Source organism: Paramormyrops kingsleyae, chromosome 10 (assembly GCF_048594095.1).
Source record: "Paramormyrops kingsleyae isolate MSU_618 chromosome 10, PKINGS_0.4, whole genome shotgun sequence".
In the NCBI taxonomy this organism is placed as follows: domain Eukaryota; kingdom Metazoa; phylum Chordata; class Actinopteri; order Osteoglossiformes; family Mormyridae; genus Paramormyrops; species Paramormyrops kingsleyae.
In genome coordinates this window covers 6,797,395-6,812,239 of record NC_132806.1, presented here as the reverse complement: position 1 = coordinate 6,812,239, position 14,845 = coordinate 6,797,395, and the positions used below count along the sequence as shown (strand labels likewise).

The window sequence follows — 14,845 nt, the reverse complement described above, 5'->3', positions numbered from 1 at the left end:
GGGAGTATGGGGTGGATGGGGGAGTACAGGGAGGGAGGAGAGAGTATGAAGCGGGGGTACAGAGATAGAGAGTGGGGAGTATGGGGTGGATGGGGGAGTACAGGGAGGGAGGAGTGAGTATGAAGCGGGGGTACAGAGATAGAGAGTGGGGAGTATGGGGTGTATGGGGGAGTACAGGGAGGGAGGAGTGAGTATGAAGCGGGGGTACAGAGATAGAGAGTGGGGAGTATTGGGTGGATGGGGGAGTACAGGGAGGGAGGAGTGAGTATGAAGCGGGGGTACAGAGATAGAGAGTGGGGAGTATGGGGTGGATGGGGGAGAACAGGGAGGGAGGAGTGAGTATGAAGCGGGGGTACAGAGATAGAGAGTGGGGAGTATGGGGTGGATGGGGGAGTACAGGGAGGGAGGAGTGAGTATGAATCGGGGGTACAGAGATAGAGAGTGGGGAGTATGGGGGATACAGACAGAGTTTTGTGAAATGAGAACAGATAAGTGCAGTGCCGTCTTCAGCTCCCACTTGTTGAAACGATACACTGTCTGCCTCATGTTGTATTATCTGGATGAGCTACAAACTGCATCATGGTGGGTGCAGCCTTCAGTGCCCCCCCTATACAGGCCAGCATGGATAACAGACTCATTTATGGACTTTGTCTTGATCCTTAATCACAGCTTATATCTACCTTTTAGCAAGCATGTCCACTCCTTTCGTTTTCAGTGATGTTATCATGCCCGGTGTGGGGGGGGGGGGGGGGTTGGTTGGGGGGGGGGGGGAGGTTGGGTGGCCAATTGACCTTGGAAACTCAGAAGTTTTTTTCCTCTTTACTTGGACGTTTTTGGTTCCTCTCCTCTGTTGTCATCTGGCTTTCTTTATTTAATTTCTTTCCTTCCTTTTTCCTGTTTTGTATTTCTCTCTAATGATGCTTTATGTATGGACTGTTGTGAAAGGCGCTATACAACAAGAAATTGAATTGAATTGAATTGAGTTGAATGTTTGGCCCTTTGCCGGTTTCCAAAATTTGTTTTCATCTCCAAAAGAATCAGTTCTAAATTATTAAAATGTGACAGAAGCAGATACACACAGAGCTAAGACACAGTCATTCTGATAACAGTAATAATGAATGGGTAGTGATGGCAGAGCACACGTGTATAATGTGTCAGCACGTGTTTGGCTGATGGGTGTGTGCGGGGAATGTGACCGCTTATACAACATGGAAATGTATGCGTGTTCCAGGAGAGAAAGGGACAGGGAGGAAGAGGAGAGCGGCCAGGCTGGCGAGGGGCTGTGCTCGGGGGGCGGTGCCGCTCACGCGTTAAGCACACACTTCACATGGGGCATTAACCAGCACTTAACCCTTAACTGTAAACAAACCGCATGCCACTCCAACTCCACTGCAAGCGGGGAAGCGGGCGTCTCTGAGCGGACAGCAGGCTGAGAGCTGGTGACATCAACCCGACGCCATAAGGGGGCCCTTCCCACGGCTGCGTCCAGCAGAGTGCCAGTACTGGTGTGCTAGTATTGATGGTGATTAGTACTAGTTTTCTTGTTTGATTTGTTCGTGTTGCTGCTGGAGATACTTGCTTTTCTTTTGCTGTGTTAGCATTAGCGCCGGAGGTACTAGCTTTGCTGTCGGTGCGTTAGCATTAGCGGTACTGGTAGGATTTGGGGTTCGATGCTTTAGTGTTGATGTTGGTGGTAGCGGATTCGCACTCTGGTGTGACCAGGGTGGCTGCCCTCATTAGTGACAGCTCTTTGTCGCAGAAGTGTAGGGCAGGGATTAAACTGGATCTATAACAATGAAAAGGCCCGTGGCTGGCTGAATTAATTACCCTAATTAGGTCCTTAATTGCATACATTAAAAGGCTGGTATTCAGGGAGCAGGGCGTGGGACAGACAGATGGGACAGACGGGGTGGGGCGGGGTGGGCTGGGGGAGACAGCAGCCTCCTTGCCGGGCACACGCTCCATCCCTGTGATCACAGTTGCCGCTGTTCTGTCATGTCCGCCGATGCCTGTTAACACGCTGCCTGCACCCGCCCGCAGTCGCGGCCATGAACCGCAGCTCGCAGGATGACGCACCACATGCTAATGCCATAGCGCTTTCGCCTGGAGCCTCTCACTGGGTGCGTGTCGGCCCTCCACCCCGCATGCCTGCATGCGCTGACACCCACCCACCCATCACACACCCTGAATGCACACTGAATCCCTCGCTCCCTTCTCCAAACAACAGGTGGTGAACTAAGCTCTTCAGCTAACGAGTTCCCAGCCAAGAATGATAAGCCCCAAGTTACCTAGGGGGCAGTAGAGAGCAGGGAGCTGTTCTGTGCTCTCAAAAACATACTTCTGCTCTTTTAAATACCTTTTATAATTCCTCTGTAGTATGTTCATGAAACCATTATGCCGGAATATACACAGAATGGCAATAGTTGTTCTTAAACACAGTCATTTTCCCTTAATTATTATTTAATATCCAATGGGATAATTACACACTAAACAAATCAAATGGAAATGGGTGGATTTAATAGAAAGGACACGGACATTTGGACTTGCACATATATATGGAGACACACACACACACACACACACACACACACACACAGCTGGTGCAGTGCCTGGTAAAGAGACTTCTCTAAACCCGAGAAGTGTTTGCTCTTTATCCTCTCTCATCCTTTCCTCCTGCTCTCCCTGCCTCCCTCCCTCTTTTTCACTCCCCCCCCCCACCCCCACCCCCCATTTACCCTGCACTGCTCTCATGTGAACAGCTGGCCTATCGAAGTCACCCCCCCCACCACGAAAAGAATTTAATCCCCCCCCAAACACAACAAACACCATGTCTGTGTGTGTACAGACGCTCCCGCTCATCCTGTCCATGTTAATGCGGCACTGCGCCGTCCTGTTGCATTGCAGCACACGTCTGTCAGTCCCCCCTCCCCCCAGTGGGGACTACATGTGAGAAAATGCCTCCGAGAAACAGCAATTGCTACAACGAAACAAAAACTACTCCTTTAGAAATGCCCAAGCTATATTTTCTCATACTGGGTTTGGTGTTAACGGTGCTAAATTAACTCTGTTAAATCACCACAAGGACAAAAACTGAAATTACAGTGCAGAACGCCCCTATCTGACCTTAATACCACACCTCAGTTCACGGCTAACTCGAGGTTCTCCACCACGTCAGAGACAAAAACAGCCCTCATCTTATTTATTAATAAAATAAACGCGTTTATTGTACGCAAAGTGACAAATATATTCAAAATCAAAATCCTTATTTATTATTGTTATTGTTAGGATTATGTCAATTATTTTGAGGCTTCCACACCTAATCTATTTATGGTGACCCTTAATGGGAGAGAGATGCAAAGAATGAATGTTTGCATGTCGGACAGCTGACTGCTGGGTAACAAAGCAGGGTAAGGAAATGGAGGGTCCCGAGTGTGGGAGATGACAGTGAGGAGCGTGAGGAGAAACATGAGGAGGAACATGAGGAGGAACATGGATCTATATGACAGGGATTTGTAAGTCAGGTTCTTGAGAAACCAAGCACCTCGGACCCTATTGAATTTACATGCTGAATGGGGAACGTGAGTTCACACAGAGAATCAGGCAGCATGAGTTAGCTTACATGCTAAATTGGGGAGTGAGTTTGCACATTTGTGAGTCTGAATATTAACAGTAAGCATGCTGATATTGTGAACGTGAGTTTGCACAGCTAATCAGAAAATATGAATTTGCAGGCTGAACTGCAAACAGATTTTGGATGAAGAAAACTTTTTGGGCTGTATATTGTAATATTCTTTTCTCATTTTCCCATTACAAAATGCTCTGCTGCTTTGCACATTCTAATTATGCAGCTAATCATGCCCTGTAATTTAACAGACTGCAGTACAAACTTATTTCAAGCATGTATGTCACAGGTTTTAGAAAAGGCTTCTGTCAGCGTGAGACCAGTCCTGAGTGGGACGTGTGTGCGTGAGACCAGTCTCGGCTAGGACGTGTGTGCGTGTGTGACCAGTCCTGAGTGGGATGTTTGTGCGTGAGACCAGTCCTCAGTGATGTGTGACGTCTCTCTGAGGGGGAATCATTTCCTTACAAAGAATTCCACAGTACAGTGGAATGGGATCCTGGACTGAGGTACAAATGGGGATTGGCAGTAACCCATACCCTCTGCAGCCTGTGTGTGTGTGTATATGTGTGTGTGTGTGTGTGTGTGTGTGAGGTGATGTACAGTGCATGCTGTCTGCAGGTATGTGTGTGTGAATCCAATTAGAGGAGAAGTCTTCCCATCTGACCTTTACCAAGAGAACTGTACACACCCACACACACAGACACACACCCTAACCCCGCCCCTCAACACACACACTTGCTGCAGTGCGGCGTGGTTCTGATTGTTGACCTAGATTGGGGAGGCGACCTGTCACTTTCTGTTATTCACACTACACATGCAGCTCCCCCCCCACACACACTCACAGTGCTGTAGCCATGACAGACCCAGAGCCAGTCCCTTCCACACCCTCCTAAACCTCTCTGTCCTCCTCTTTGTTCCCTCTTTCTTTTTTTGCACTTTTCCACCCCGATGCATTCTGGGAATGCACACTTATTAAATTGGTATTATATGTAATGGGTGTAACTTCCTGTTGACTTCAAATTTACTATAACCGACAAATACCAGCCCAAACCACTCAACAGGAAAAAAATGTTTCCAAAGGTTTCCAAACCTTTTATCAAAAGCAGAAAAGCCACATCACACCATGTTTCGTTTCCTTAAACCTGCTCTCGCACTGGCTTCCTGCGGCACAGCGCCCCCTACACCAAACACTGCATGCTCCTTGCAGATGGAGGGAAACTGGGTCGCCACGGCGCCGGACCGGGGCTCTACCCCACCCCCCGGCCTTTCTGGAGAGTGGGCCGAATGCAAGCCCAACAGGTGACTAGGCTCCTCGAAGAGTGAGAGAACTTTCTCAGAAGTGGGTCAGCTCGCAGTCCGCCGCCTGGGCCCTCATTCGGCCTCCACCCGTCACATGACTCTGACTCGTGCCCCCCCCTTTCCCGGTGCTCCAGCAGGGACTGGTGTTTAGTCACACACCTCGTCCTTCTCCTTTTTTCAGCACCACGCAGCCTCTGGCCCATTTGTGCACTCGGATGTTTTACCAGAGAAATCCAGGTTAAGTAGCCCATTTAAGCGTACTACAGCGTGCCCCCCCGGGAGGCAAGCCAGTCTGCGGGTACCCGCTCCAGGCCCTTCATCGCCTCACCCCCCGCCAGCCTCACTGGGCCTGGCTCTAGGGCTTTCTTCCCCCCGGTTGTGTGCGACTCAACACCACATCAGACGTGGAGGAATGTGTACGGGACGCAGACAGTGACGGGACGGGCGCTCCGCTCCATCTGTATCCGCCTGTACCTGTCTTTCACTTTCCCCTAGTTAACCTTATTCAATAAACCGGCGTCGGCTTCTGAATTATTGATGCCTTCTGGGTCCCTCTGAGCAGTTAAACAGAGCACTGTGTCCATCACACACACACACACACACACACACACACACACACACACACACACACACACACACACGCACGCATGTCTGTATTCCAATCGTTGAGGGAATCGTCTTTCTATGGGAAAAACCCTAATTCCAGCAATGACGAATTAAACCCCAACCCAACCCTAACCTTAACCATAAGTAATCAAATAAAATACAAGACTTGTAGCTGTTTGAGTTTCTTGATTGCAGTCACAGATTTTTATAAAATTGATTTTTTATAAAATTGAGTTTCCCCTTGTGCGTCAGTCACGCAATGTCAAAATAACTGGTTTGTGGGGAAAACTGGTCCCCACAATGTAAAATATACTCGCCCACAGGCACAGATGCAGCTCCCTGCCCCCCTCTCTCCCTGCCCCCCTCTCTCTCTGCCCCCCTCTCTCTCTGCCCCCCTCTCTCCCTGCCCCCCTCTCTTAGAGGAGCGGCCAGAGGGTCCCTGGGATGCCCTGGACAGAGGCAGCAGGGGCCGACTGCTTGGCAGGACTAAACGGTGTTGGGCTGGCGTGAGATGAGATAGCGGGTGGCGCCGAGAGCTCCTGGAGGCGGGATGTCGCATCGGCTGCCAGAACCTTCCGCTCTGCTCTCCACGGCCCAACAGAACAACATCCGCTTAGACCCAGGCTGCGGGGGGTGGGGGGGTGGGGGGGGGCACGTTCACTCTCACTATCTACTGGCCACCTGAACAGGCGCTTATCACGCAAAGCTTCAGACTGCTGACCTTTCCGTGCCGATCGGCACGGCCCGGCACAGGCGCATGCTGACGGATACGGCTGCAGTGTTCCCTGCCACTGGAGACTCATCACTGTCGCGATCCAGTGTGGCCTGCTTCTGGTATCCAGACTCAATCTCACTCCCTAGTGCTGAGAGTCGGTACTGCGAGGAGCGTGCTGTGGGGGGGCGGGGGCACGCCATAAATTGACATGCCACATTCCCAGAGGGCATGCATTGACCCAAACAGGAAATGCGATATATAAACCACGAGTGTTTTTCCCTAAGTGTCTTGACAGTAATGCGTGCATCTGTCAGTGCTGCTCAGTCTCGCACTTTGGTTGCATTCGGCGCCGATCATGCTGCAGTTTCCCGCGCGATTACCTATTTCTGCACAGGGCACGGTCCCGCCCCAGGGAGTCGGGGCACGGGCTTCATCTCACGCCTGGAGGCCGGGCGAGCAAAACTCCTGAGTAAATGACCATAGGGTTAATGTGAGAGTGCGTCGGCACGGCGACGCGGAGGAGCAGGGATCAGCAAGGGGGGGGCTCTCCCCTTCCTCTATCAATCTCTGTTCCAGCTCATTTAACCCATATTGAATAAATTAACAAATGCTAAGGTAGGTTAATTAAAAGCCTTATCCCTACAGGGAGAGATCTCACGCACACAAAAGCACACAGGGAGCCCCTTCACACGCGGACACAAATGCACGAGCAGGAGCATGTGCGAGTCCACTATGAGAGTGACAACACCTCCAGGTGATGTGGGTCCAATCCCTGGGCAATGCCCCCCCTCAACCACCCACACACACTATATTTATAGCCTGGTTAAACGCCATAGTTTAAATACAAGTTTAAAGCCTCATTTCTTACTTCACTGTAAATGTGTGAGCTCCCCTCTTCCGCTCCCATTCCTGTCCTACCCTCTCTCCCACACTGTCCCCCACTCCCTCTCTCTGCCTGACCTTGTATTTCAGATCCTTACTGATCGGTTCTGCCTGTCAATCGATTAGTAAGGTCTGTCTGAGAACTGATAAAAAAAATAAATAAATGGTCCAAGAAGTTATCGATGGAACAAACAAAATGGTATCCAGACACGGCTAATAGAAAGCAGGACGCAATATGAAACATGCCGGCAGGCCTGGAAAACACGAGTAGCAGCTCCTTGACAGGGATTCCTGTCAATGTCAAATGCAAACTAGTTCACATTATTATTATGCTGCTTCACTGATACCTTCACTCAGAATCAGTTAATTTTTACCCATATATAAGCTGGGCATTCAGATACATTCAGTGGGTTACAGGCCTGCAGGACACAGTCAGTAGGCTACAAAGCCTGCAGGGTAGAAAGTAATATTAAAATTCAACAGCATAAAAGATGGATTGTCAATATCAAAATGATCTCCACTCCTGATAAATATGCAAAAGACCAATAAAACTGCACCAGGAAAATGCAATATTTTAAATAAAAGAGGCTAAATTAATGTCTATACATAATTAAAGACATTTATAAATAAAACAAAACAAAAAATCCGCTTTAACCCTATTTCCACTTCCCTGTCAGATGCTAGGAAATGCATGCTGTCCTTCCACAGCGTCCTCTTTCGCTGTTGTATCAAAATGAGGCAACATGCATCTAGATCCATTCATCATCCATCACCGTGGGGAAAGGCAAGGAGCTGACGAGTGAAGGGAGGCTGCTGGTGACCTTCATAAATCAGGCGGTGGGTAGCAAATAAATAAATAATCCTCTCATAGTTACTGGGGCAGTAATTAAGGGGACGGAACGCACCCGGGGCACGGCGGTGGGCAGATATTGTGCATCTTGCCTCCATGCTGGGCCAGAGCTTCCAGAGCTTCAGCTTTTGAGGATGAAACCACCCAAACACCTACGAGGTGTTTCAAAGGGGCGGCGTTACTGGGAGTGACAGACGGGTATTAAGCATGCAGAGGTGCCTGACTGGCAACGCTGATTGGAGCGGAACCAGATACTGTAGCTGGACGGAGATAAAAGCAGGGCTCTCTGGACCGGCGGACCAGTGCCGGCTTCAGCGTCGAAAACATACCTGCTACAAAATGCGGCGAGGGGATCTTTGCTGTGGCAGAGCCGCTCTGCATCCGCTGATCCAGTTAAAGGTCAATAGCATCACAATCTCTGCCAGGTACCCAGACGTTCTGTCTGGTCTCTGCCAGGAGACCGAAACCGTTTATGGATCTTGTAGAAGAGACGTCGACCCCGAGCAAAATCCCGAGTCTGTTTCTGCGGAGACCCTCTCAGAGGTCTGCCCTGGGAGACCCCTAAAGAGCTATGGGCTGGCAGGCTGGAGGATGCACAGTGTCCGGGGAGAACATCAATGTGCCGCCCCTCTCACAGCACGCGCTGGCCGAGGGACCGGCCCGTTACCATTAAGCGAGAGAAGTCTTTGCACAACTGTGTAATTCAACAAATTTTCCCTGAATAACTACTGCAGTAAATTGCAGTATAGCTTAAAGCTAGCTTCATTTTCTGTGGTCAACTTGATCACGGATGTGAAGAATCAGCACGCTGGGAGAATTTTCCGCTCTCGCTTTTCCTCACGGGGGCGTTTGTTAACGCTCTTGCCTCAAACTAACAAAAACGGTTATGGAGGCGATAAGCACATGTCGAATCGGGGCTTCGCCCGCAGCCTAGGCCATCTGTATCGCCGTGACACCCTCCAAGGTCGCTCTGGACAGCGGCCGGGATGGTTACAGGACGGCGATACCAGGCGCCACTCCGCATGCGAACCTAGGGAGCAGAAATCTCCTCCCGCAGGACGAAAAGCAGCGTCCGTCACACACCAACCCCACCAGCCGGCTGGAACGCAAACATACTCTGACAGCCTAAAGGAAGCGCAACACCCTCCTCAAAAACCTGATGATTATTCTCCACAATATTCTGTTATTCATCACAGCCCCAGCTACATGTGCTAAATCTCACTTCATCCATCTGACTTCCACAACCAATCTCCCAAATACAGGGTCAGGTGGAACCTAGAACCTGTCCCAAGGATACACAATATATGGGCAATTGGGAGAAACAAACCACGCTTTATGGCCACTAGATAATCTGGTATTAAGAGTAAAAAAATATAATTATAATTTTCCTTGAATGACCAGGAAGCCTCAAGGAATTAAAGAAAAAAAAAAAACCTTATCAGATTTATAAGTTTAAACAATTAAGAGCAGGTATTTAAGGGCAATCACAGCTGGAAACTTTTTAAAATGACCAGGCGTGAAATTTTAAAGAGCGGGCAGGCTGGCTTGGGTAGTATTCACTAGTGCTTTTTATCCATTACACTCTGTGTTCCTGCAGGTTAAATTTCACCCCCTGGTGTGGGACAAGGCATGTGAGGAATGATTCTCGTTTCGCTCCCAGCGGGCTGCCGTCCCACCAGAGGCCTTTATGCACCTGGGGGCTTTGTCTCCCCAAGGTGGGGGGGCTTCATCACTCACCGATGATATAGTAGTCGTGCATGGTCTTGAACTCGTGCCCCCACAGGTTGGGCGAGTACTCCTGGAACTTGATGGTGAAGCGCATGTCGCTGTTGGGCTTGTCGCAGGTGAGCAGCAGGTTGGGGGGGCCGGTCACCTCGCAGTGGTCCGCCTGCTCCCGCGACGACACCAGGTACAGCTTGTAGTACTCATACTCGGGTGGGGCCCGCGGGCCGGGCGGCTCTGACGCCGGGCAGATGAGGTCCAGCCGGTCCCCGATCTGGGGATAAAGGACATAGCCTTTGTCGTCCCCAAACCTGCGGGGGGACGAGGGAGGGAAACATCAGTGACGCATACAGAGCAACTAACCGAACCGAAACAACCCCCAACAACCTCTCCACCCGCCCAGCTCTCTCTGTAGGCGGGCTGAACAGGGACCAGTGTGCTATAAAAGATCTATTAAAAATAGCAACAGCAGTTTACATTTTTAAGGCGTAAAGGATAATTAGCATACTTTGGCATTCAGTCTGAATCGCTGTTCTATGCAGTCTGAATTTTTTTTCCCCATCTTCACAAACCCTGGTAACCCTGAAGCCCCCCCCCTTCCCCAAGGAGTCAGTTTTCAAATCAAGGCAGCACACAGAACCTTGCAGGGTGAGAGCCTCACACAGAGGCCAACCCACAAGCCCCACGCCAACTGAAACGTGCATTTTTGCCCCTTATCTGATTGTTGTCCTGTTCAGTGTTGCCGCGGGTGGTAGACACACAATGGGTGGGGGGGTGGGGGTGCAACAGAGGTGAGCGTAACAAATAAAGATGCAGTCAGGAAGACAAGAAGAAAGTGCAGGCTGACAGAGTGGGAGAAGAAAGCAGGGTTGCAGGATTAAAAAAAACCAAAGCAAAGATAAGAGCAACAGAAGCAGATGGATGGCGACCGTGGCAGGAAGCACTGGCGTGTTACATGCATTCCCACATGCACGCGATCCGTGTCCCACGTTACCTACATGCCTCCCACGTGCCCCAGCCCCCTGTGCATGCAGGTATCCACTTCCTGCTGCTCTGGATGCATTGTGACTCCGCGTCCGTGTGCGACTTTTGCCGGAAATAGAGGAACAACACACGAGATGCCAGGATCGGCCTGCGTGCCCCCCCCCCGAGCCCGCCCGCAAAACATGCATGATGTCAGCAGGTGCCCTGCCGTCTCTCCCACTTCTTGCTCTAGTCAAACTAAGTCAGCCAGCAAAACAGAAGTAAAATACATTTTTAGCACATCGGAGTGTCCCCCCACCAATATGTTCTGACAGGTTTCCACAATAAAGTTCATATACACAGATAAATCTGTCACACGCATGGATAAAAACATGCTAGCAGGCAAATAAAACCGATTTTGGCTGAACAGAAATGTTTATTATTAAAGTTGCAATGTCTGAGTATCAGCAGCTGTGTGACTGAAATGTAACCATGTGACACCTCCTCTTGTGACACCTCCTCTTGTGACAGCACCTCTTCAGCTTTCCAATGGCTTATTGGGGCCAGGGGACATTCTAAATGAGGGTAATGCCTTAACCGTCATGCCACCGGCTGGCCCAAGCCTGCACTCTCTGCAGCTATGCTGAAACATTCAGCCCCCATCTCACCTCCGCCACTGCCCCCCCCAACCATCGAATAGCACCCGTTCACACAAAGCCCTCACCCCACCTGCCCAATCTGCCCCTTGCTCAGAGACAATGGCCCTATTCACTGGGCCACGCTTTCAGGCACCAAGAGGGGGGAGAAACTGGGGATGGGGGTGCAGAACTTTCACTCCTTTTCTTTCTGCTCCTCCACTGAGGGCATGGGAGCAGAAACATTGTTTTCTCAACCCGAATCTCCAACAGCCCAATGCTACCCCTTCCCAGAGGAGTGGGCCATTTGTCTCCCGTTACACCTCCCACGCTGCTCCATGTATGGTCAGGTTTTTAACCTGTCAGCTGCTTCATACAGATGCCACATTCGGTAGAAGAGGTCATGGGTTCAAATCCCGCCCTGTGTGCACCCTGCCTTAGCCCCGTGACGGACTGGCACCTGCGATCTGAATATAGGCCCTTAACTGCAGCAGTAGAGCGACCGCAAGCAAGTTAGGACCCTGAGAAGCTACTCCTGGACGAGCGTCTCTACTCGGACGCACGACGTCACACATTCACGAGTGGTGGGGTGGGCGGGGGGGCGTCTGATGCGTCCCTACTTTAGAACGGTTTTCTTGACTCCTGCATGAGCCCCATGTTATCTACAGACCTGTCCCCAATCCAATTCACACCTCATTCTCCAGAAAAATGACTTGTGACTAAGGTGACGACGCTGTGCGCTCTCTGAGACGGTAATAGGCAGTTTCACACCACCGACGTGTAAAGTGCATTAACGTTTACACCCCGGGTCATTGTGGTGGGGGCCGGCCCGACGGGGACCAGCCAGGCAGTGCTGCAACCTGACATTTAGCCTCCATCGCACTGATGTAATGCTGCCCCCCCCCACCCACAGAGCCACAAGGTGGCATGTTAAGCCAGGAATGTTACACATCTGTGGAGCCGGAGTGCCAGGGTAACGCAACAGCTGGCCCGGGCCTTTCCTGCCCCCCCCCCCCCCCCCGCAGAAAGATAATCCATTTCTATTCTATTATGGTCTGGGAGCTCCCCCTCTCTGCATGCCCCCAATCGTAACGTACAGCACAGACTAATGTTAGATGTTCTCCAGAAGCACGTTAAATCCATTTTATGACCCTTCGGAAACACAGCCAGTTAGCTGACCTGTCACCAGGTAGAGAGAGAGAGAGGGAGAGAGAGAAAGAGAGAGACAATGACCAGCTGTGCTGTCAAGAACAATGGTCAGCGGAGGGTGCAGGTGGTCAAGAGATTTTTAAAAAACTGGTACCAGAGAGCGAAAGAGCGATTACAGGGGTCGAAAGTGGACAGAAATAAAAACAAACAAACAAAGTGCTCAAACTATGTAATGTTCTTTACAGAAATACATCCACTGGGCGTATATATAACATTGCAGAAGCGATGATGCTAATCCAAGTGGCAGGAGGGGAGATTTCAACTGGGGAGCCATTCTTAGCACCTGCTAGGCTATGCACCTCCCCCAGCAGGGAGTCGCTCACGTCTGGTGGCTGATGGGCCCTGCAGGCACGTAACAGGCACCCCGAATGGCTGAGGACCCTCAGCTCCCGGTGTCACAATAAACGGCAACTCCCTCGCACCTGTGTAAGACACCCGGCGGTAATCAGGGCCTACGCCACGCGGGCCGCCCTGCGCCCGGGAAGACGGCCATTACCTGATGATCCGTCACACCGCTGGAGACAAATTATATGTGACGTGAAACGTGTGTTTAGTGACACAGTGGAACAGCGCCTCACACTGGCACTTCAGCTTCTGCTGCCTCTTGCTGGAGACGTTGACATCACGTGGCCGAGACACGTGTTGGGGGGGGGGGGGGGGGGGGGGTCCTGGCAAGATCTGCTATGTGAGCTCAGCCTAAACGTGCCAATTAAGTGCTTAGCACACTTTGCTGCTGGTATCTGGGGCTCTTTTCATAAGCGCAAGTCCTCCAAATAAAAGTAATTCATTAGAGGTGTGAAATCAATTGGTCACACAGCCTAGATATACTCTACCCTGTGCACAGAGCATACACCACCATCCATAGTGCTGCTCCACCCTGTTCACACAGCATACATCACCATCCATAGTGCTGCTCCACCCTGTTCACACAGCATACATCACCATCCATAGTGCTGCTCCACCCTGTTCACACAGCATACACCACCCTGTCCATAGTGCTGCTCCACCCTGTTCACAGAGCATACATCACCCTGTCCATAGTGCTGCTCCACCCTGTGCACAGAGCATACACCACCATCCATAGTGTTACTCCACCCTGTGCACAGAGCATACACCACCATCCATAGTGCTACTCCACCCTGTGCACAAAGCATACACCACCCTGTCCATAGTGCTGCTCCGCCCTGTTCACAGAGCATACACCACCCTGTCCATAGTGCTGCTCCACCCTGTTCACAGAGCATACACCACCCTGTCCATAGTGCTGCTCCACCCTGTGCACAGAGCATACACCACCATGTCCATACTGCTGCTCCACCCTGTTCACACAGCATACACCACCCTGTCCATAGTGCTGCTCCACCCTGTTCACACAGCATACACCACCCTGTCCATAGTGCTGCTCCACCCTGTTCACACAGCATACACCACCCTGTCCATAGTGCTGCTCCACCCTGTGCACAGAGCATACACCACCCTGTCCATAGTGCTGCTCCACCCTGTTCACACAGCATACACCACCCTGTCCATAGTGCTGCTCCACCCTGTGCACAGAGCATACACCACCCTGTCCATAGTGCTGCTTCACCCTGTGCACAGAGCATACACCACCCTGTCCATAGTGCTGCTCTACCATGCAGTTCACCTGAACTCCAGCTCCCGCCTAAGCCTTCTCCTCCCTGCAGTCCGTTTGGTGGCCATCACACCGACCACTCAGACCTGCCTTCAACTGGCAGGCTTACCCATTTAGTGGTGGCTCAAACCCTGAGTTACAATACATTACATTATTTATTTGCCTGATAAATTAAGAGACCGGTCTCAGCAGGGCTGCCTGAAACAGGCTGGCTTTCAGGTTTGGGGCATTACGAAGCCGGATATTTTATTAAAACAATTCCCCACTCAGACTTTCTGACACTGCCGACATTCATTCTCTTGCAAGCAGTTACTTTATCTTTCAGAATTTTAAAACGATAACTTGGTGTTTTATTATATTCCTCGCACATCCCAGAAAAAATATTATAATAACATTACACGGACTATGAATGAAAATAGGTTTTTTTTGTGCAAAACTAATGATACAAACCGTGAGTCGGTGTCGATAATAGCGTTTGGCTTCGGACAACCGGAAAGGTTAATCAAAAATAAAAAGGCTGCTTTTCCACCAAAGATAATAAAGAAAAAAAATAACTGTACAAATACGCTGCAGTTAGCGCCACGTGATTCGGCACAGTTTCCGTAGAAAATAAAGATTAAAGTTAAAATACATTTTCACATAAAACAAATAAGTAAATAAATAATAGGCAGCGCGTTCGTGGAGGGAGGGACACGCTGGATACGCGTTT

At 50.5% G+C, this 14,845-nt stretch overlaps 1 protein-coding gene across 1 annotated transcript in view; it reads right to left on the bottom strand.

Annotated features, from left to right (window-relative positions):
- efnb3b (ephrin-B3b) overlaps window positions 1-14,845 on the bottom strand; it is a 41,570-nt gene that overhangs the window by 12,251 nt on the left and 14,474 nt on the right. Inside the window, exon 2 of the mRNA XM_023790451.2 lies at window positions 9,712-10,007. Coding sequence (XP_023646219.1) covers window positions 9,712-10,007 — 296 coding nt within the window. The remainder of the gene's footprint in view (window positions 1-9,711; window positions 10,008-14,845) is intronic.